Below are 23,155 nucleotides of genomic sequence, written 5' to 3'. Positions count from 1 at the left end.
AGGCTAGAAAAAGCAAATGAAAAAAAAAAATCTTCACCAAGAAATTGTCTGAGGAATCATAGTTTAAACATAGTGATGTACTATTTCTGAGTCAGACATTTATGCAAGTTTTTATGTCATCCATTACACGGGCTATATAAGTACAATGCATTTACCATACAGATTATTTTCAGGTATTTATATTTTTTAAGTATAAACTTGAAAATAAGGATAGGAGATGAAAATGTCTAGATGAAGGAAGGCATACTTTAAACTGTTAGGTTTATAGAAGAAGAGAAAATGGACATGCCAATTAATATGCTTCAATGTTTTCAGTAAAAGGTAGATGCAATAACGTACATGAACAATAGTCACTTCTTTGTGCTAATTGAATAAGCAATGATATTTAAAAGAGATGAACATCTTCATGCCTTTTTGCACCAACCAGCTAAAATGTTGCAACATATGCCTTAAACAGTATGCTATAGGATTTAAAGACAATAGACTTTTAACCAGTAGATAAACCAGAAAGAAGTGACACAAGATAACTACAAGTTATTAAAGGAACAAAGTGGACATAACGCATTGTGTTATTGGATAGTACGCCTCCTTGCAAACTTTAGTTATGGTTGATTCTCTACACAAATCCCTTGAGATAAACAATTCTCAAGAAGAAAAATTTCTGAAGCTAGTATTCTTTCCATCGTCATAAGGAAAAAAAGTAAGAAAGAAGCATGTTGCATTTGCCCCCAAGGCCTTAGATAGCGTTGGGGAGGATTCTGGGAAGTTAGAGGTTCAAGTGTTATTGTTAGCAAATGAGGACATGCCAATATGTACCTCCTCATGATTCCATTGTTTTCAACATCCAACAGTCAACTAGGTATTTGGCATGTAATTTCTTACTAGTCCTGCAGACACTTATATGTAAGAACTTCAAAATTTTGCATATTGCATCAAAAATTTTTACTGCAAGCTTGCAATTGTATTATGAACTACACTATTCATCCAATTGCAAAGAAGACAATTAAAATGCTGCATGTATTACATGCAATTGTGTCATCCATTTTGGCATGCATTACTTGGCCTGAGGGCTATTACAATGGGAAACATAATTCCTAAAGAAACTGTACCTACATTGCAGAATAAATCTTGCACTGGTCGATTTGAGCTCAATACAGGATTACAACTTGAGCTTGAGACTGTCCATTGAGATCATACACCTTCAATAGACGTCTATACTGTCTAACTAGCAAGCAAAGAAGTAGCACAAAATTCCCACATGATTATGACCTACATCCCAAATCACACTCTATCAAGTGGTAGTACTGATTTAAAGTAAGTCAAATAGAAATGACAGGTATTCAATGTGTTTTTCATATTTAGAGTAGCACAACCATCTAGCTTCAACAACATAGGCACTCATTAACCATAATGCTAGTGGCTGCATGAGTCATCCCTTCACCACTCTTATGTATGGGCATACATTATTCACGAACCAAAATTGATGGTTCGGCCAACAAATCAAATTCAATTAATTTTTTTTTCTCAACACAGATAAACATATGACGCACCATTATTGTAGATGCATGGTTGGAAAAATACTCATACATACCTGCTTACTGATAACAGGATACCAAGGAAGAATAGAATTCCTTGAGTATCAATACGAGATAAAGCTTGCGGTACTTTTAACCTTTGCCTTCCCGACTCTCCATAATGAATTGCATCTGTTAAAATCCAAAGCACCCCAAGCCCAAGAAGCATACCCATATAAGGAGGGAGACCTGTAACACCTTTGAACACAGGAACAAACAGTAGAGCACCTAGACCAACAACAAAAACAAGTTGTCCTCGAGGAGCCATTTGCTCCGATGCCAGCACACTAGAAGAATTTTGACCTTCCCCATCAACTTCACTATGTGACAAGAAAAATCAAACTGTTAGGTATTATTGCTTTTAGGTTAACCCTGGATGAGAATAAAACGGCTGTGTGTCACACTGTCACTTTCACTTACCTAGTGAGAGACATAAGAGCCAGTGGGACAGCCAAAGAAATGGCTGAAGGGATAAACAAACCCTGCCAACAAATACAAAATCAGACAAGATCTATTTCAGGCATTAAAACAAACCAATTTAATCCAACGCATATCAGAGTTTAACCAAAAATAAAAGACGAAAAAAGCTGGAAAATAAATTGTAGATAATTTAAAAAACAAAAAAAGCAATAGAGAAAGAAGGGTATAAAGAAATGGTAAAATAATATGCATTATGAAGTGCCAAGCAGATACCTTAATCGTCTCCAGCGTGGAAATCTGGCCATGAATCCACAACATTGTCGTTGTAACATCACCAATAGGTGTCCATGCACCACCAGCATTTGCTGCTATTACAACAACAGCACCTAACAACCTATCAGATTAGATTTCAATGAGTGAAACATACTTTATGGGATTCAAAGAGATCGTGCACAAGTAAATATCTTTTGGTTGCTAACTATCATTATCCAGTAATTGACAGCAGCCATGGACATATATAGATCACTATGGAAATAGCAATCTGTATATCTCTACACATGACAATATAGATAAGAAAATTGGAGACGTGCTCCAGAAACCTAACAGTTAGCCAAATCGTGGAGGACGATCCTAGTGGATACTCCATAACATTCACCATGATGCTAATGCCTCATGTTTGATGAGCGAAATGATGATACAATCATATGCCTGGAAACTTTTAATCCGAAACTAGTGCAACACTTTATTTTTTATGATTATGAAAATAATTTTTATGTATGGATAGAAGGTGCATTATATGATTGCGTCTTCTATCCATTTAGAAAAAAAATATGTTGATCAATTGACTCATAGTTAAGTTCAATCCGCCCAGGCTAGTTTCTTTTGCGCCATAACAGAAAGGATTACTTCAACTGCATGGAGGGCAGCACACTACATTTCATGATTTACCAAAAAATCAGCACACTCATAAATCTTGAAACTGATAGTTTATAGAACTTCCACCTACCTCTCTAGTCCAACTTAAAAGGTCGATTGTAAAAAGTGTAGATTTATTTGAACTCGAAGTTTTTAAAGAAAACTTTGACCAATACTCAAGTTGAATCTTAATTTTGATCAGGAAATGTACATAACTACAGAGGAATCTTAATTATGGAGCATCCTAGTGGATGCTCCATAACATTCACCATGATGCTAATGCCTCATGTTTGATGAGCGAAATGATGATACAATCATATGCCTGGAAACTTTTAATCCGAAACTAGAGCAACACTTTATTTTTTATGATTATGAAAATAATTTTTATGCATGGATAGAAGGTGCATTATATGATTGTGTCTTCTATCCATTTAGAAAAAAATTATGTTGATCGATTGACTCATAGTTAAGTTCAATCCGTCCAGGCTAGTTTCTTTTGTGCCATAACAGAAAGGATTACTTCAACTGCATGGAGGGCAGCACACTATATTTCATGATTTACCAAATAATCAGCACACTCATAAATCTTGAAACTGATACTTTATAGAACTTCCACCTACCTCTCTAGTCCAACTTAAAAGGTCGATTGTAAAAAGTGTAGATTTATTTGAACTCGAAGTTTTTTAAAGAAAACTTTGACCAATACTCAAGTTGAATCTTAATTTTGATCAGGAAGTGTACATAACTACAGAGGAACTACATAAACAGGTCATCATAGGTATGGCACAAATTTCTTTTGAATGATATTCTTACAGTTCTTATCACAGAACAACTGAAGCTCCAAGACTGAGGTGCAGTAAATAATGGATATATATTTGTATTCATAAAATCCCTTTTTTATGAGCTGAGACCTGTCTCTAGATAGTGATATCTTTTTAATCTTCTTCTGCAGCCTGGATTTGAACTTTTGGTACCATCTTAAAGTCTTCCATTACACAATAATTCCAAATTTTGGTGGATATATTTTGATATTATAACAACTACCTTTTCAAGAGTGACAATCTAATAATGCATATAGGACGCTGAATCATGTGAATATGAATCACATGTTTCTTCTTCTTCTTCTTCTTCTTCATTGTAGAAGAATGTACATGATTCACATCGATCACCAAAGTTGAATCATGAAGACCATCAACCTTTTAAAAAAAAGAAAAAAGAAAACAAGCACAGGATTGCATACTTTCTGTATTCTGATGCAGGCACTAGTTTTCGCAACAAGGAGACCATGACAATTGTTGATGTTAGATTATCAAGGACTGAACTTAGGAAGAAGGTGACAAAACCAACCTGAGAAATTCAATATATGCACCTGTTAGAACATCATGTGGCAAAAAGTTGTATGTCAATTAAATAGACATGATCTACATGGTGCATGAAGATTATTTATGTTTTCATCTTACTCAAGAAGCATAATTAGTCAAGATTTTAGTCAAAAAAGGTCAAGTAAGATTTGAAGCAAAATATAATGTATTCTAAGAATCATTAACAAAATGTATCATCAACTGATTGTAAGTTCATCCTATAATAAGTTAAGCAGATTCTTCACGACCAGTATACCAGTAACATAGACAATAATTAGCATTTATTGATACTTTTTGTTAAGTAAAATACAAGAAATTGACATGCTCCCAGTCCCTCAGACAGTAACCAGGTGGAAGATAAACAATTATATTTCAGAAATGAGCATCTCATAAAAAATGAAAAGAATTTGTATACATGTCGTTGGTTCATGAAAATGAAAAGAGAACGCTACATACCACCCAAAGTAGAACTCGAGGCTTCCGAGTGGTGATGTTGTCAGTAACCAGCTTAAATCCCTGATGCGCGTCAACAATTTCCACTATTGTCATAGCACCAAGCAAGAAAAAAACTATTTCACTGACTTCACCAGATGCTCGGCTTAACTCTGTAACAGCTATATCTGTTGAAGGAGCCTACATCAGTCATGAGATAGATTGTCAAATGCAAGTAAATATACCATAAAACATTTATGCCTTAATGACAGATAATGGAAATAACAAAGTCAATAATCGGTCTGTTATATCTGAAGGCGTTTTACAACAAAATAGTTCCTAAAGTGAAATGCAACACAATACACACACACACACACACACCTAAAGTGAAATGCAACACAATACACACACACACACACACACACACACACACACACTAAATAGGTCCTCCCACCACCACTCACACACGCGCGCACGCACACACACGCGCAAATCCATTCCTCCTACCACAACCCACACACACCAAGAAAATATTCATGACTTAATAACCTTTTAAAGTGAAGGAATGCAGAGAAAGATACAAGCGTTTAAATTGTTGAATAGGTTTTAATAAGTTTAGGAATTTGTTCAACTTAGCCCAGTGTATGTCATTGATGTCGAGTGGAACATAATCCTTTGTAGAAAATCAATTCTAAGAAAATTTCAAAAGGTTGATTCTTGATTCTACAAGCTTAACCTGCACGAAGTATGCGTAGGTTTCCTCTTACCAAACTATTAGGAGTCATGGTAAGAACCTTGATTTACCCATGGTTTTACTACTAGAAGTTTAACATGACTACATTGTTGACGCCGTGTCGATGTCCCTTCACATTTTTTTCTTCTTCAAATCTTCCATGGAGCATTGTAGTCAAGCTTGTTTTGATTGAACATGATTTATCAAATAACAAAGCTGACGCATTTCATGCATAATACTCTTTTCCAATTGCCTCAAGATTTAAATTTGACATAGAATGATGTCCACCACCTAGGTTTAACATAAATATAGTTCTATCCACATCTAGCTCCTCTTCAGCCCCTACATTGCCACCACAGATTATTTTAAGCATTTGTGGGTATCAAGTGAAAATGATAATCAGTTAAACTTCAAATAAAGCTAACCTCAGGTAAAGCATATCAGACACACAAAACACCAAACATAGCGGAGGAAAGACAATTAGACAAATAATAAGCACATAATGAAGCATATAAGGATCCTGCATGTTAGATTATAACCACGCAAACAGCAAAAATCAAGAGGTAAAGGTTAACTTTATAATTCAATCAGTTCGCACTTAGATATAGAGAAAAATAAAAAATGATACGCACCCCAATGCTTCTAATAATCCACAAGCAAACAGCCATCAGCAACCCAACCCCACTCTTATTAAACGCCAACGACTCCTCAAAAATTATTCCAGCATATCCCAATGCAAACACCAACGCCATGGCCACATCCTGCAGCATTATCACAACAATCACCATGAATTTCTCCAAAGCAGCACCTTTTCCAAAAATAACATCAACCCCCCCCCCAAAAAAAAAACCTGGTTAGCAGCAACCCAAGAGTGATTAATGGCAACTGTCCCAGCCAAAGCCGAAACAAGAACAACAATCGCTTTAAGCAAATCAGTCTTCGGCTGATAACTCTCCTCAAAATCCTGCGAGCTGACGTCATCGACCGAGCACAAAGGATCACAATTTCCATTTCCAGAACCATCCATTATCTCCTAATGACAACAACCACCCCCAGCTCAACAATTAGTGGAAAAAGATGGAATCTTTGCTAGCGAATTTGAAGTTACCTTGCAATCTCTCCCATCGGAGTCGGTTTCGGACTGAAGAGAGGAGGAGATTGGAGAGTTCTTGGCTTTCTCTTCTGCTTTCGTGATGATGATGGAGCTCCGCCATGGGCGTTTGAATTCGGAGGAGAGAGGGGGGAGAAGCTTTAGGGTTAGCGCACGGGGTTTGGACGCTGAGAAGAGAGGGGATCGAGGGGAAATTAGGGTTCCGATCGTTAAGTAGGAAGAAGAAGAGAGAGCCATTTTTGGAGGACGAAGAGAGAAATTTTGAGGGAAAAAAAAAAAAAAAAAAAAAAAAACAGAGAGGGGAGGCTCGTGAGAGAGAGAGGGATGAGAACAAGGAGGCGTGAGAAGATACGGTTTTTGTGGGGCCCGGTCCTTTGACGACCATTACGAAGTCACAACGGAGTCGGCCTTGAATTCATTTTCCTATATTTTTGTGCTAATTGCAGGATAAACTCATGTGCATATTTAATTCTTGGGTGGCACTACAGGCACACCCATCTTATGCCACAACCTCTCTCTCAGCCATAGTGCACGGGGCCTACACATAGGATTTTTGTGCACGGGGCCCACACATAGGATTAAATCCTATGTGTGGACCCCGTGCACTGTGGCTGAGAGAGAGGGTGTGGCACAAAGTGTGCCAGTACCATCTTCCTTAATTCTTACATGCTTATTTTTTCTAGGGTAAGTAGGAGTAGGGCCGGGATTTTGTTCGAATTCTATTTTCTATAGAATTGGGTGATCTATGCTATTTAAAGGTTTAGAGGATTAGTTGAAATTATGGCTCACACCATTCTTATCTCATAAAGACGGATCTGATAGGATCTCTACTTCTAAATGAAATACAAACGGTGCCATCCTTTTAATTTACCAAATAAAACTATTTAATTTTTTTTAAAAGAAATGTTTTGACCTTGACGTTTCCTTGTCACAGATACACGACCTATACTCTCTTAAACCGAACTACTTCAATGTGTACATCTTATTGCACTAATTTCCAAAGGGAATAGGTTCCTATTGGAGTTCATCGCTTAACTTTTCTTTTCCCCTTTTTTTCTTCTTTGGAAAATAAATAGCAGCCGTTTGTGATGCTGCTGATGTGGTCCGCTTAATATTCTCTTTTTATTATTGCATACATTACAACTTGAGTGCTTGAGGTTTCCCTTCCGTATTTGTTGTAGCTGCGCCTGTGGTTTTCAGGCACTGCACTCATCAATCAACAGGGAATAAAACCAGCCGGCCAATAAAAAGGGGAAATTTCTTCCGGCCCTCAATTTCCTTGCAAATATTCCGTCCATTCCCAATACTTTTTCAACGTTCCTAAAACCCCAAAAAGTAAACACATAATTCTCTGAGCCCAAAAACACAAAACTAAAGAGTTTTAAATATGTGAAGACCATAATATCAATTCTTTCTTCCTCTGTCTTTTTATTATCTGTGATGATTTGAAAGGGTTTCCTCCGTCACTTTCCCCGATGACGGCCGCCAACGATTCGAAGAAGACGGTCGTCCTCCAGAGCTCCAACGGTGAGGAGTTCGAGATCGAGGGTGCCGTGGCCATGGAGTCGCAGACGATTCGTGAGCGCCGGAGGAGATCGCCGGGGCTTTGAAGAGAGTGATGGGGGAGTGAGTAATGGGGGAGGGGAGGAGTACGAGGAAATGAGGATCAAGGAGAAAGAGCTCAGGGCGGCGGCGCATAGGGCGGTGGAGGAGGTTGGGTTGATATTATCTCATTTTTTATGTGGGTTTCTCTTTATAAGTCCTCTAGTGATCTTTTTCCATCTGGGTTTCTCTAACTTTGAAGAAAAATGAGTCCTTTTTTGCAATCAGTTAATGGAGTTATTGAAGAGATCATAAACCTCCATAGGTCTCTTCTACCAAGGCCAAGTATTGTTGAGGTTGAAGCAGCTATGAAAGTAGTTAAAAGCATAGAGAAGAAGGAGCTAGCAAAAATGGAGTCAATTTCAAAGCAAAGGAAATGTATTGAGATCCCTGAGGAGCTCTTCTTTGTTCTCCAAGAGATGCAAAAGAATTTGGTTTACTTTCAGAGTAAAGAGTAAAAGAGAGAAGCTCTTAAGTTGCTTGATCTTGAGAACATCCATTCATATTAGACGAATTGATTTAGAGAGCATCTAGTTGTGTTCCTTCGAGCTCGAATGGGTCCTCTCCTTCGATTCCTACGAGTTCTAGGAGTGGATTTGGTTCTCCAGCTATTGTTTATTACTCAGAGAAGGAGACTGAGAGGAGTACCAAGAGAGTTTGTAGAGATGATAGTTATGTGAAAGAAAGTAAAGTTCACAATGTATATTAATGGAGAAGGTTACAGGTTGATTGTTAAGATTACGCGTTGGTTCTGAAAGTTACGCGTTGGTTGTTAAGGTTACAGGTTGATTGTGAAGGTTACTAGTTGGTTGTTAAGGTTACACGTTGGTTATTAAGGATAAGTGTTGGTTATTAAGGATAAGCGTTAGTTATGAAGTTAACCTTAACAACCAACCTGTAACATTAACAACTAACGCGTAACCCTCACAACGAACGCGTAACATTAACAATCAACCCGTAACATTCACAACCAACCCGTAACCTTCACAAGACCCGTAGCCTTCAAAACCAACCCGTAAAACATTCACAATCAACCTCGGTAAGGAGTTAGTTGTGAATGTTAACTTCACAACCAATGCGTAACCTTCACAACCAACGCTTATCTTTAACAACCAACCCGTAACCTTAACAACCAACCTGTATCCTTCACAACCAACGTGTAACCTTCACAACCAGTGTGTAACATTAACAATCAACCCATAACCTTCACAACCAACCCGTAACCTTCACAACCAACGTGTAACCTTAATAAGATCAACCCGTAACCTTCACAACCAACGCGTAACCTTACTAAGCAACTTGTAACGTTCACAACCAACCCGTAAAACCTTCACAACCAACCTCGGTAAGGAGTTGGTTGTGAAGGTTAATTTCATAACTAACGCGTAACATTCATAACCAACGCTTATCCTTAACAACCAACACATAACCTTAACAACAAACCCGTATCATTCACAACCAACGCATAACATTCACAACCAACACTTATCCTTAACAACCAACCCGTAACATTAACAATTAACCCTTAACCTTTACAACCAACACGTATCCTTCACAACTAACATGTAACCTTCACAACCAACGCATATCCTTCGCAACCAATCCGTAACATTCACAACCAACGTGTGACATTCACAATCAATATGTAACCTTCAAAACCAACACGTAACATTTCTTCACCACCAACTCATAGGCTTAAACAATAAACTTATTACAGTGAAATAATAAGAATGTATAAATTTACATACTCTAATTTAATCTCAAGTCATCGATTTAAAAAAAAATTACAACAATATGTAAACTTAAGGGGGTTGGCGACGCAACTCGTCATCACCGTCTTTATGATGGAGTTTTCTTCGCCTCATGAACGCCTCATGAACGAACGTCGGGAAAGTTTCATCGCCGATGTCAATGCCGTTGAAAAAATTTGGAGGGAACTAGAATTTTTCCCAAAACACATTTCAAATCATCACAGTAACATCATGAAAAAAGAGAGAGAGAAGTGATATTATGGTCTTCACATGTTTTAAACTATTGGGTTTTGTGTTTTGGAGGCTCACGGAATTATGTGTTTACTTTTGGGGATTTTGGGAGCGTTGAAAAAGTCTTGGGAGAGGGTGGAATACTTCTAAGGAAATTTGGGGCGCTAGAAGCAATTTCCCCTAATCTAACACCATTGCCTTTTCATTCTTATTTTCATTTGGATTTTTCTAATAGGTGCCCATTAGCAGATGAGAACGATACAAATAGGAGAGATAATGAGAGAAATTAGTGTAAATCAGAGAGATATACTTGCTATTCATTTCTCTCTTTCTCATCTCCTAATGCGTACCCATGGGGTGCCTCTTAGGGAAACCATTATTACTTGTCCTCACTTTTGTTTTCTTGTTTTCTTCGTTGAAAACTGGCCCGGATGCTTCACTACACGTCACAATTGGGAGCTCATTACTTGAATTACTCTTCATTGGAATTGGACAACTCGTTCCTGGCGAAAATAAAACATACTACTCTTCTTCATTTCCTCGGTGACAAATTGTGCTTGAACAAACCTTACATTTTAGCACAAACAAGCTACATATAAGTCATATTGTTTACATAGAATTTCTGTTTTCAAGCAGATACATAAACGTTAAAAAAGAAAACAAAAGGAGTCAAGATCTATATCCTGAGCTTGAAAATGTATCGGCTTGGAGATCAATTAGTCTTGAGATGCAGATTGGAATATAAAGAATGCTGTCAGGACTCCAACGAGTGCTGTAACAACCAATGCTAGTGTTGGTATGGGTGTAACAAAACCGAAATTCTGCAAAACGAATAAAAATTAATCATCAGATTTTCAGAACTTCAGGTTTAATAAGGTAAAAGTGATACTTTCTCATACAAAATATGGAACGCATAAAACTGTAGTATCTTCCTACGTCACGGTCACTACCCTTCTCCCTGATCAAAATGTGGCTGACTAATAGGAAAACATCAATTAATTGCCTGAACCGTTATATAAATTTTGAGTGGGTAATTGTTCATACTATGGCAACGTCATGAGGAAACCTATACATGAACACAAAAGTCAGAAGTAGGAATAGAAACTTTGTTTCTCAGGCATTTTAAGCTCGCACGATGAGGGATCAAACATCTACATATGCTTTAAGAGCAATAACAGGCGTTCTAGAAGGGGGAAAGAAGTTGATATCCTAGGCACAACATAAGTGAAACAGCAAAACATTAGTTGTATTTCCATGGAATTTTTTAAATACATAAACAGCTGATGTAATTGTGAATCTCCTTCCTATATGTTGGCTTCTTTGCAAGCCCTATGTCGCTATCCACACAAATGATGAATATAGGACCTTAACAGGAAATTCAGGGAACGAAGATCTTCCTATCTCAGCGAGCTGAAGAGGGAGATATAGCAAATAGTTGACTTTTACCATTTTACAGCTTGAATCAGGCAGATTTGTTGGATCCGTGCAAATAAAACTAGTTAAAAGCACCTAAAAGCACTAAAATTTACTGAAAAAGTTGCAACAGATAACAATGGATATTAAGTAGCCATACAGCCTCCACGAGGAACAAACATATCCTAATTTATCACCAACACAAATTAGAAATAGATAAATAAAACCATCTTATAAACGTACCTCCAAAAGTCCCTTCCCTGTTGCTACTTCGACGGTGATTGCTGTTGCAAATCCAACCATTGCTAGACGTCCAAGCCAGATACCCAAACCACTACTTTGTTTTGCACCTTGCTCACATCTTATGGAAACTGACCTCCCATTAGTTTGCAATTTTCTTTTCCTGCCAGCAGTCCAAATGACTGCAGATATATCCACAGCCAGGATGTTATGATCTAAAGCAGTATTACGCTTACTGAAGATTTTGCGGCTTTTCACGTAATTAGCAGAACACCAAAGAAATAGTGTGATCAAGTTTTATACAAGAGAGTACCAAATAAGGTTTTATACAAGAGAGTACCAAATAAGTGTCAATATTCTAGTCACATTTTATAATTATCATTATTTCTTGTCAAAATGATGAAACTCAACAACGGGCTTGCCAATTTCCATTCGTATTTACACCAGAATATGGGAGCCTGCCATTTTAGTCGATTTACTTATTTAGTTCTATTCTTCAATTGAGTGTTGCTACAGGGACCCAAATAGGGGACCCAAGGCATGGGACAGGTGAGGTGTCACCATCCGGTTGCATGATATACTGTTCATGCACTGTTCATGAACAGTGCATCATGCAACCGGGTGGTGACACCTCACCTGTCCCATGCCTTGGGTCCTGTCCCATGCCTTGGGTCCTCTATTTGGGTCCTTGAGTCATTAACGTAATTGCATCAAACGATACTTATCTAGAAAAATAAATGTACGGACAATTTCATTGGGCATAATGAGCTCACAAATGTAACTTGCTTGTGAGTGGACCTCAACATCAACAGGAAACCACCCACCGGCGGACCGAATTAACCCAAGAAGGTAATTCTTTTAAAGTATTAACTCGAATCCAATTTAAGTTTGTTACCCTCTTTCCACTCCTTTCCCAATACAATTTTGTTTTGTTGTTCTTTCTTTCTTTCTTTTTCGATTTATTTGGACCTAATACAACCGTAACATAATTTTCTTTTCGAACAACATAGACGGAATCGAGTTCTGATTTGGGCAAGCAGCAAGCATACAGTTTGTACTAAATTGCAACCCAATAGTTTGATTAGACGAAGGCAACCGCTTCTGCTAGCTAATTCACCAAACAAACAAGCCAAATTTGCATGATAACCCAACAGAGGACCAGCAATGCAAAAAAGACGAGAAGAGAAAGGAGAAAAGCTTTTACCAAGAGAAGAGCCATTCTTGAAGGGGGAAGCAAGCCCCGAGCAGACTCTTGAAGGAGAAGAAGAGTTGGGTAGCTGTAGAAGAGCGCAAGGGCCTGTCGATTTTGCAGCTGAAGCATCTGTACAAACAAAAATTACAAATATAAATCAGCAAATTGCATTTTTTAGAGAGAGGGAGGGGAGAGGGAGAGAGAGGTACTCAAGAGAGAGAAGCAGGGAGAAGGAGAGAGGCAGGCTTGAGCCATTGGCGATGAAGAAGAGTGAGAGGAGCTGCTGTTTCCTTTTCTGGGTCTTTCTTCGGCTGTAGATATATTATCTTATCCCTTGTTTCGGTTGCCCACACATTTCCTCTCGACATTTGTAATTTTGGGAGTCAAGAAACTTATTATTATTACAAATTTTAACTTTATCAAGGTGTAATCTGGACATTATTTTGTTTTAACGTCTAACTCTGTACTGTTGTTGTTGCTGTTATCTTATTATTATTGCTATTCCTGTTAAATACAATTATTTATATTACTATTGTAAGGTTATACAAAATGAAATACATAACTTCAACTGAAAGGCCAAGGGTAAGTTCTGCTGTCAATTTGCAAAACGAACCGCCGCCATTTTATATCTGCGCGCGCGCTTGTAGACAGTAAGCACGAGGTAGCTTCTCACAAACGTTACATATTTTGAGGCCCACTCTATTAGTCACATTTTACAGAAGGAAGAAAATAAAAAGAGATGGACAGGAATTCATCTCCTGCTTTCCTTCAAACTTAATTTCGTTGGGGCTAATACGGTGAAAACATGAATCACATGCGTAACGCTACTAGCAAAATAAAAGACAATCACAGTGTGTAACCCAGCAACAACCATCTAATACACCACTCACACTCAGCACCCAACCGACAAATTTACCATAAACAACAAGAACATTCACAACAAACGAAACCGATTAAGGATATCAACACGTACGTATCACTAGACATTATAGTACACCAAACTGAGCACTGCCATGAAGAGATAAAGAACACCCAGAACTTCCGCTCGTGGCTGGTTCGCTCGTGGCTGGCCGCTGGAATTGGCATTGGGCCCCGAAGCTGAACCTGATGATGAGCTGGCACTGACAGGTGGCAGTGGTGGTGGTGGGTCCGCGATGCTGGCAGATTCTAGGACGGCTGCAGGGGCTTCAGCTGGACTTAGGGCACCCGATGGGACCAACGATAGGAGATCTCCAGCTTGGACTGGGAAGATGGAGTAGGGTTTGGAGTTTGGATCAGCACATGGACTCCCTGAACAATATAGATTGACATGTTAATGTCTGTTGCATTGACACTCGAAGAAGAATTTCAAGAGAGAATGAATTAAGGAGAAGGGTTAATCGCAAATAGAGAACCCCTGTAGTTCTATTGCTGCTTTCTTGCAGATAGACCCATGATTTTGTTGACTCCTACACCCTCAGAGAAAGAGGAAACTATTTTTGACAAATAGACCTCCAGAGGGCAAAAGAGTTTTTCACTCGGGGAGCAAGAATAAAACTACATGGGCCTATCAGCAATTAACCCTAACAAGAATGAAGAAGAATAGCATATTGATCCTTCTAAATAGTTTTAGGTACAATACTGCATCATGAGCTAACTTGAGTAGCATTATAAGCTTTCCTACCCATCCTGCAAACCCCTAACAACGCCCTTTCTTTATTTCCTCCCTCTCCTTTGTTGTGTGCACACATACACGCACACATGTTGTGGCTGACAGCTGACACTCTTTTTAAAGACACAACGAGCACAAAAATGAGGTCACAATGGACTTGTGGATGTATACTACGACTCTAAGATATATGATGAGAAATGAGTGCTTGGAGAGCCCATTGAGATGGTTCGCCACCATACAACAAAAGCCACAACTCACCAAGTTAGAAGAGGTGTGGAGATTATAATTAATGGAACAAGGAGGCCTGGAGATAGGCTTAAGAGAACTTGGATGGAATCAACTAAGAATGATATAACAGTGTTTACCCCTAAACAGAATTGAATGGAAGAATATGATTCACGTAGGCTGACCTCATTCTCAACTACAATGCTTAGAATTAGGGGTGCATTCGGTCCGGATATGGTTCGGATATGACACTTATCATATCCATATCCGCTTTCTAAAAACAAATATGGATACAAATATGCGTCGGTTAGAAAAAGTCAAGACCATATCTGCGCTAAACGGAAATAGATACGGTTCGGATATTAGAGAATCAAATAAAGTTATGATCACATATACAAATTGGATATTTAAGAAACATATATGATTCAGACATATATCGGATATGACAAAAAATGTACAACCACAGAATAAGATAGTACATACAGATAGAATCACTTATCTAATCTAAACATTGAACAAGTGGCCAAGGTTCAAATCTTGGCAAGTTTGCATTATATTGTTATTCATATTTTTTCTTAAAATCAATATCCGGATATCCGAACCATATCCGCTAGTTAAACCCGATTACTGTATCCAGAACCGTATCTGAGTAAAAAGGGAAAATCATATCCGAAACCGAAACCGTATTCGATCAGTTTCAGATTTTGGCTACCATATCCGCATCATTATCGGATATGGTTGCGGTCGGTTCGGATATATCCGAACCGTTTAGCACCCCTACTTAGAATACCTTAAGAAGGCTCTCGCCTGGGACCGTTGAGAGCAATTTTATCGCCTTTTGTGTTGACAAAAAGCGGAGTCATGTGAGAATAAAAAAAATTGTGTTCAGCATTGCTACATAATCATTACATAATCTGCTATACTGCTATTGACACAACTTTTTGTACTATCGGTCAACATCAAACTGCCCATAAAAGATAATACTTGGGAACTGAATTCTTAGATAAAAAAACGGCACGGATAAATAGCCAACAATAATGGTAACACTGATGATACTAGTCATGGTGATGGCAATAGTAAGATTGTACCACAAATTTTAATTTGGGCATGATATTTCGATTCAGAGACTTGTGGCTTCTTTATTTATGTTCTCAAATTAATGTACTCAGCTTTTTGTGTGATTATTCAAATCTTATCAAGGTTATTAATCTTAAAGATTAAAGCAATTGTTTTTTCCTAAAGTACATAGGACTTTCATTATCTCTTAAGTGTATGCAAAAATCACATAGCATCTGTTCCTAATAGCAAATGATTGATCTCTTCAACTTTTTATATATTAAATATAGATGATGCATAATGCTTACTCAGGTAGGCGTTAGCAGTTTTTGGGAATTCTGTGATAACTCCATCCACCCCCTGACTAGCGATAAAACTTGCAAGTTCCTCCATAGGATCAGAGAAGAAATCAAATGCCACCGCCATGAATTCATTCCTCAGTACTTCCACATAAACAGAGATGTTGGCTGCATGCATTTCTTTCACCACATTGTAGGTAGTAGAGAGGAAGGAGTCTGTGAACTTAAAAATGGAAGATCTTGTGATGGTAACTGAGTCTGCGAACTTCTTGATCTCATCCGCAGAAGGCTTCGGAACATCACTTATTGTCTCTTCGATAAAAAGGACTCGCTTGTAGCTGGGAGAGGTCTTGAATACAGAGAGAACTGAGGTGTCATCAGACTGGATAAATACTTGCTGATTGGCCACTTTGTCATAAGTGGCTTTAGTCAAGGCCGAGGAGACTGCATCAACTATACCAAGACCCTTCTGAGATGCAAGGAAAGCAGCATTCTGCATGTTATAAGAACAAAAAAAAGGGGTTAGCTTCATTATGGGTGGTTCAACTCTTTCCAATTTAAAAAAAACGCTGGTGATTTTGAATGGTTCTGTTCATCCAAGTATAGCAATTCGATATTTCTGCAGTCTGGATTCTCAGCTTCGAACATCATAATATTTTCTATTGGAGAATATTTTTTTCTTGCAAATGCGACGTATACATAGAGCCCAAAGATATGCACAAATATAATCATCAAGGCCTTAACAGATATGTGACAAATCTGATGTTGAAAAAAGAAAATATAGAGTGGGTTTGCTCCAGTCGTCTGAGTGCCAAGTTTAAGCATAACACATTTTAAAAGATAGCAAGACTTCAATCAAGAAATTCTGGTGCATAAGAAACTGAAATAGTGAAACAATATCCACAGTTCAAACAAACATAAGCTTGTTAAAGGCTATGTTTAAACTGCAGATAATATTGAGGATAGTGGGCCCCATGAACTTTGATTCAGGTTTTTTATATTCTTGTTGTATAGCCTCAAAGTGAGTACTGTTGTTGTTGCTGTTATCTTATTATTATTGCTATTCCTGTTAAATACAATTATTTATATTACTATTGTAAGGTTATACAAAATGAAATACATAACTTCAACTGAAAGGCCAAGGGTAAGTTCTGCTGTCAATTTGCAAAACGAACCGCCGCCATTTTATATCTGCGCGCGCGCTTGTAGACAGTAAGCACGAGGTAGCTTCTCACAAACGTTACATATTTTGAGGCCCACTCTATTAGTCACATTTTACAGAAGGAAGAAAATAAAAAGAGATGGACAGGAATTCATCTCCTGCTTTCCTTCAAACTTAATTTCGTTGGGGCTAATACGGTGAAAACATGAATCACATGCGTAACGCTACTAGCAAAATAAAAGACAATCACAGTGTGTAACCCAGCAACAACCATCTAATACACCACTCACACTCAGCACCCAACCGACAAATTTACCATAAACAACAAGAACATTCACAACAAACGAAACCGATTAAGGATATCAACACGTACGTATCACTAGACATTATAGTACACCAAACTGAGCACTGCCATGAAGAGATAAAGAACACCCAGAACTTCCGCTCGTGGCTGGTTCGCTCGTGGCTGGCCGCTGGAATTGGCATTGGGCCCCGAAGCTGAACCTGATGAGGTGGGTCCGCGATGCTGGCAGATTCTAGGACGGCTGCAGGGGCTTCAGCTGGACTTAGGGCACCCGATGGGACCAACGATAGGAGATCTCCAGCTTGGACTGGGAAGATGGAGTAGGGTTTGGAGTTTGGATCAGCACATGGACTCCCTGAACAATATAGATTGACATGTTAATGTCTGTTGCATTGACACTCGAAGAAGAATTTCAAGAGAGAATGAATTAAGGAGAAGGGTTAATCGCAAATAGAGAACCCCTGTAGTTCTATTGCTGCTTTCTTGCAGATAGACCCATGATTTTGTTGACTCCTACACCCTCAGAGAAAGAGGAAACTATTTTTGACAAATAGACCTCCAGAGGGCAAAAGAGTTTTTCACTCGGGGAGCAAGAATAAAACTACATGGGCCTATCAGCAATTAACCCTAACAAGAATGAAGAAGAATAGCATATTGATCCTTCTAAATAGTTTTAGGTACAATACTGCATCATGAGCTAACTTGAGTAGCATTATAAGCTTTCCTACCCATCCTGCAAACCCCTAACAACGCCCTTTCTTTATTTCCTCCCTCTCCTTTGTTGTGTGCACACATACACGCACACATGTTGTGGCTGACAGCTGACACTCTTTTTAAAGACACAACGAGCACAAAAATGAGGTCACAATGGACTTGTGGATGTATACTACGACTCTAAGATATATGATGAGAAATGAGTGCTTGGAGAGCCCATTGAGATGGTTCGCCACCATACAACAAAAGCCACAACTCACCAAGTTAGAAGAGGTGTGGAGATTATAATTAATGGAACAAGGAGGCCTGGAGATAGGCTTAAGAGAACTTGGATGGAATCAACTAAGAATGATATAACAGTGTTTACCCCTAAACAGAATTGAATGGAAGAATATGATTCACGTAGGCTGACCTCATTCTCAACTACAATGCTTAGAATTAGGGGTGCATTCGGTCCGGATATGGTTCGGATATGACACTTATCATATCCATATCCGCTTTCTAAAAACAAATATGGATACAAATATGCGTCGGTTAGAAAAAGTCAAGACCATATCTGCGCTAAACGGAAATAGATACGGTTCGGATATTAGAGAATCAAATAAAGTTATGATCACATATACAAATTGGATATTTAAGAAACATATATGATTCAGACATATATCGGATATGACAAAAAATGTACAACCACAGAATAAGATAGTACATACAGATAGAATCACTTATCTAATCTAAACATTGAACAAGTGGCCAAGGTTCAAATCTTGGCAAGTTTGCATTATATTGTTATTCATATTTTTTCTTAAAATCAATATCCGGATATCCGAACCATATCCGCTAGTTAAACCCGATTACTGTATCCAGAACCGTATCTGAGTAAAAAGGGAAAATCATATCCGAAACCGAAACCGTATTCGATCAGTTTCAGATTTTGGCTACCATATCCGCATCATTATCGGATATGGTTGCGGTCGGTTCGGATATATCCGAACCGTTTAGCACCCCTACTTAGAATACCTTAAGAAGGCTCTCGCCTGGGACCGTTGAGAGCAATTTTATCGCCTTTTGTGTTGACAAAAAGCGGAGTCATGTGAGAATAAAAAAAATTGTGTTCAGCATTGCTACATAATCATTACATAATCTGCTATACTGCTATTGACACAACTTTTTGTACTATCGGTCAACATCAAACTGCCCATAAAAGATAATACTTGGGAACTGAATTCTTAGATAAAAAAACGGCACGGATAAATAGCCAACAATAATGGTAACACTGATGATACTAGTCATGGTGATGGCAATAGTAAGATTGTACCACAAATTTTAATTTGGGCATGATATTTCGATTCAGAGACTTGTGGCTTCTTTATTTATGTTCTCAAATTAATGTACTCAGCTTTTTGTGTGATTATTCAAATCTTATCAAGGTTATTAATCTTAAAGATTAAAGCAATTGTTTTTTCCTAAAGTACATAGGACTTTCATTATCTCTTAAGTGTATGCAAAAATCACATAGCATCTGTTCCTAATAGCAAATGATTGATCTCTTCAACTTTTTATATATTAAATATAGATGATGCATAATGCTTACTCAGGTAGGCGTTAGCAGTTTTTGGGAATTCTGTGATAACTCCATCCACCCCCTGACTAGCGATAAAACTTGCAAGTTCCTCCATAGGATCAGAGAAGAAATCAAATGCCACCGCCATGAATTCATTCCTCAGTACTTCCACATAAACAGAGATGTTGGCTGCATGCATTTCTTTCACCACATTGTAGGTAGTAGAGAGGAAGGAGTCTGTGAACTTAAAAATGGAAGATCTTGTGATGGTAACTGAGTCTGCGAACTTCTTGATCTCATCCGCAGAAGGCTTCGGAACATCACTTATTGTCTCTTCGATAAAAAGGACTCGCTTGTAGCTGGGAGAGGTCTTGAATACAGAGAGAACTGAGGTGTCATCAGACTGGATAAATACTTGCTGATTGGCCACTTTGTCATAAGTGGCTTTAGTCAAGGCCGAGGAGACTGCATCAACTATACCAAGACCCTTCTGAGATGCAAGGAAAGCAGCATTCTGCATGTTATAAGAACAAAAAAAAGGGGTTAGCTTCATTATGGGTGGTTCAACTCTTTCCAATTTAAAAAAAACGCTGGTGATTTTGAATGGTTCTGTTCATCCAAGTATAGCAATTCGATATTTCTGCAGTCTGGATTCTCAGCTTCGAACATCATAATATTTTCTATTGGAGAATATTTTTTTCTTGCAAATGCGACGTATACATAGAGCCCAAAGATATGCACAAATATAATCATCAAGGCCTTAACAGATATGTGACAAATCTGATGTTGAAAAAAGAAAATATAGAGTGGGTTTGCTCCAGTCGTCTGAGTGCCAAGTTTAAGCATAACACATTTTAAAAGATAGCAAGACTTCAATCAAGAAATTCTGGTGCATAAGAAACTGAAATAGTGAAACAATATCCACAGTTCAAACAAACATAAGCTTGTTAAAGGCTATGTTTAAACTGCAGATAATATTGAGGATAGTGGGCCCCATGAACTTTGATTCAGGTTTTTTATATTCTTGTTGTATAGCCTCAAAGTGAATTTGACTTCTCAAAATAGTTATACATGGCCATCAGCATGTAAGACGATAATGATTTACCATCTATAAGATTTACGATCACAACGCATATGAAATAAACAACAGAATATCATACATAGGATGCCGCAAGCATGTGCCTTCCAAGTTCAGAAAATGTATCTTTCTTTTATGCAGTAGGACTGTTGCATTATTTATGTTATTTGTCTACCAATCATTTTTAATGAGATGCGACAGTCTAAAATTTTACAATTTTCTGTTAAAGGAGATGCCAAGTGCTCAACATAAGGATCAACGTGCCCCGCAAATCTGAATCCATATGTTTCAACTATATGTTGGTCTATTTCAACATTTGTTGACTAATTAAAATTAACGAGAGGATGTGCTAGAATCATGTGCTTGCAATAGACTGGTGTTTGTCAAGCATGTATACATGTGCTTCATTGACTTTCACATTTGGACTTGATGTGCAACATGATGAAAGTTTTATGACAGCCCATCCAGCATGTATAGACGTGCTTCATTGAATTCCCATATCTGACATGTATCCAATAAGAATGCACCCTACCCACCCCAGCACCGACAACAGAAAATTCAAGAGGAATTCAGGTGAAATTGGTGGACCTGATGTGGACAAACTTACAATATTTAAAGACATTACAACTTGAACCTATTACAGTTTAGGATTAATTGCAGATGCGCACCCCTACATTATGAAGTTTTAGTTACTTATGACCTCAATTCTATCCTATTACAAATATACACACTGGTCATGCAGACAATTCGGCTTTTTTACTAGATTTTACTGGCGTGGAAAACATGTGAGAATGTCCTTGCAAATATCGGACTCTGCCTATCACATGCCTCCTGCAAACGTTTTAAAGCTAACGGAAAAGTAATGTCATCACCTTGACTAGGGTAATAACTACTAAGTGAGTATACCCTAGAGTGCAGGGGAAGTATCTGCAATTTCAACAGCCCCTTGCACTAGAACAACACGATGATAAAACACATAATTCTAAAGTGACGACCCAACATCTGACTATCACATTCAGTTACCTAGCCAACCTAGCACGTAATGTTGGTTAAGGAGAAGGTGACCCTTTGTAAATCCTTTAGTTTCAGAACTTACACTAATATAAACTATTGTAACCATAAATTGTAAAAATAATATACTGCAATAGTTGCACAAGAATAAGACACAAGTTGTAGTGACATTCTTACCTGTATCCTGATTAAGATACCTTGTAGAGTGCTCTTCTTAGCAAACTCCAGAAAGTCATCCAGAGTCATCAACTTGCCTTGATTTTTTGCTGCAGGATTTCTTAAAAGTCCAGCTTGATAGAAGGGGCTAGTCAGTTGCGCTGGAAAAGGAAGGGACAAGAAAGGAAAAAAATATATGAATAAGCCATTTAATGTGGGATAGCTTTGTTGCCTAATTTATAATTGAAGATCATGAGCAAGAAACAAATCAATTCCTCAAAGTATGCATATTCATGAAGAAAAGAATGCTAGTTGAGAATGTTTACTATTGTTGTGTGCAGAAACTACTCTACTAAAAGCAAATTTCAACTCAATATGATAGTTGACGATAAGAAAATTAGTTCTACAATATCAGTTTTATTTTCTCTTTATGTCTAAAGTACAAATAAAAAATGTAAGTGTTAGTTGGAAAAACCAGATTTCCAAAACTAAATATCAGCTTCTGACTTCAAGATGGAACGCAGAAATTTTAGTCAACATATATAGCACTACAGATACTCTAACTTGTGTCAACCTCAATTGGATCCTATTGACAAAACCGTGCATAACATATCCTCTAGCAGAATTTTATAATAAATAAACTTAAATATAATAATACAAAAAAACTTAAACCAAATGTTAGTCCTATTGAGTTAGTTATCATAGCATGGGACTGGCTAAGGGGTAGAGAACCTCCACATCCTCAATTGTAGAGAAACTCAACAACTCACCAATTAAATCTTTTCACTAAGCGGACCCCATGAATGATATTAATTATTTAAATCATATAAAAAACATTCAATTGTGGGGCCCACTAAGATACACTAATAGTATTAATCTACATAGCTAATTGTACGCTTTCTCTACAACCAAAATTGTAGAGAATCCAGACCCCTTGCTAAGAGTGCTCAAAAACCACATTCA

The 23,155-nt window shown here is 37.9% G+C and overlaps 3 protein-coding genes across 3 annotated transcripts in view; all 3 read right to left on the bottom strand.

Moving 5' to 3' along the window:
• LOC109841110 (sodium/proton antiporter 2-like) overlaps positions 1–6,839 on the bottom strand; it is an 8,265-nt gene extending 1,426 nt beyond the window's left edge. Inside the window, exons 1-10 of the mRNA XM_020409978.1 lie at positions 6,544–6,839; positions 6,286–6,468; positions 6,068–6,196; positions 4,727–4,903; positions 4,150–4,256; positions 2,268–2,388; positions 1,995–2,056; positions 1,600–1,894; positions 1,200–1,212; positions 1–3 (exon numbers count right to left, since the gene is read on the bottom strand). The exon at positions 1–3 is cut by the window's left edge and continues 284 nt beyond it. Coding sequence (XP_020265567.1) covers positions 1–3; positions 1,200–1,212; positions 1,600–1,894; positions 1,995–2,056; positions 2,268–2,388; positions 4,150–4,256; positions 4,727–4,903; positions 6,068–6,196; positions 6,286–6,468; positions 6,544–6,783 — 1,330 coding nt within the window. The 5' untranslated portion in view covers positions 6,784–6,839. The remainder of the gene's footprint in view (positions 4–1,199; positions 1,213–1,599; positions 1,895–1,994; positions 2,057–2,267; positions 2,389–4,149; positions 4,257–4,726; positions 4,904–6,067; positions 6,197–6,285; positions 6,469–6,543) is intronic.
• On the bottom strand, positions 10,635–13,311 carry LOC109841109 (stress enhanced protein 1, chloroplastic). Its single transcript, XM_020409977.1, has 4 exons — positions 13,185–13,311; positions 12,988–13,104; positions 11,787–11,965; positions 10,635–10,951 (listed from the first exon to the last, which is right to left on the bottom strand). The coding sequence occupies exons 1-4, from the start codon at positions 13,228–13,230 to the stop codon at positions 10,847–10,849; spliced, it is 447 nt and encodes a 148-aa protein (XP_020265566.1). The 5' UTR covers positions 13,231–13,311; the 3' UTR covers positions 10,635–10,846.
• LOC109841108 (glycerophosphodiester phosphodiesterase GDPDL6-like) overlaps positions 13,769–23,155 on the bottom strand; it is a 16,010-nt gene continuing 6,623 nt past the window's right edge. The window contains exons 7-9 of the mRNA XM_020409976.1: positions 22,214–22,353; positions 19,978–20,461; positions 13,769–14,265 (exon numbers count right to left, since the gene is read on the bottom strand). Of these exons, the coding sequence (XP_020265565.1) occupies positions 13,955–14,265; positions 19,978–20,461; positions 22,214–22,353 (935 nt within the window). The 3' untranslated portion in view covers positions 13,769–13,954. The remainder of the gene's footprint in view (positions 14,266–19,977; positions 20,462–22,213; positions 22,354–23,155) is intronic.

Source organism: Asparagus officinalis, chromosome 5, assembly GCF_001876935.1.
Source record: "Asparagus officinalis chromosome 5, Aspof.V1, whole genome shotgun sequence".
NCBI classification, from domain to species: domain Eukaryota; kingdom Viridiplantae; phylum Streptophyta; class Magnoliopsida; order Asparagales; family Asparagaceae; genus Asparagus; species Asparagus officinalis.
The sequence above is the reverse complement of the archived record's forward strand: the minus strand, read 5'-3'. Positions and strand labels throughout refer to the sequence as shown.

Coding starts and splice junctions, on each gene's coding strand:
- LOC109841109 (XM_020409977.1), bottom strand. CDS start 13,230: ATGGCTCAAGCCTGCCTCTCTCCTTCTCCCTGCTTCTCTCTCTTGA. Junction 13,105..13,184: donor TCCCTGCTTCTCTCTCTTGA/GTACCTCTCTCT, acceptor TTGTTTGTACAG/ATGCTTCAGCTGCAAAATCG. Junction 10,952..11,786: donor CAGGGAAGGGACTTTTGGAG/GTACGTTTATAA, acceptor TTCGTTTTGCAG/AATTTCGGTTTTGTTACACC.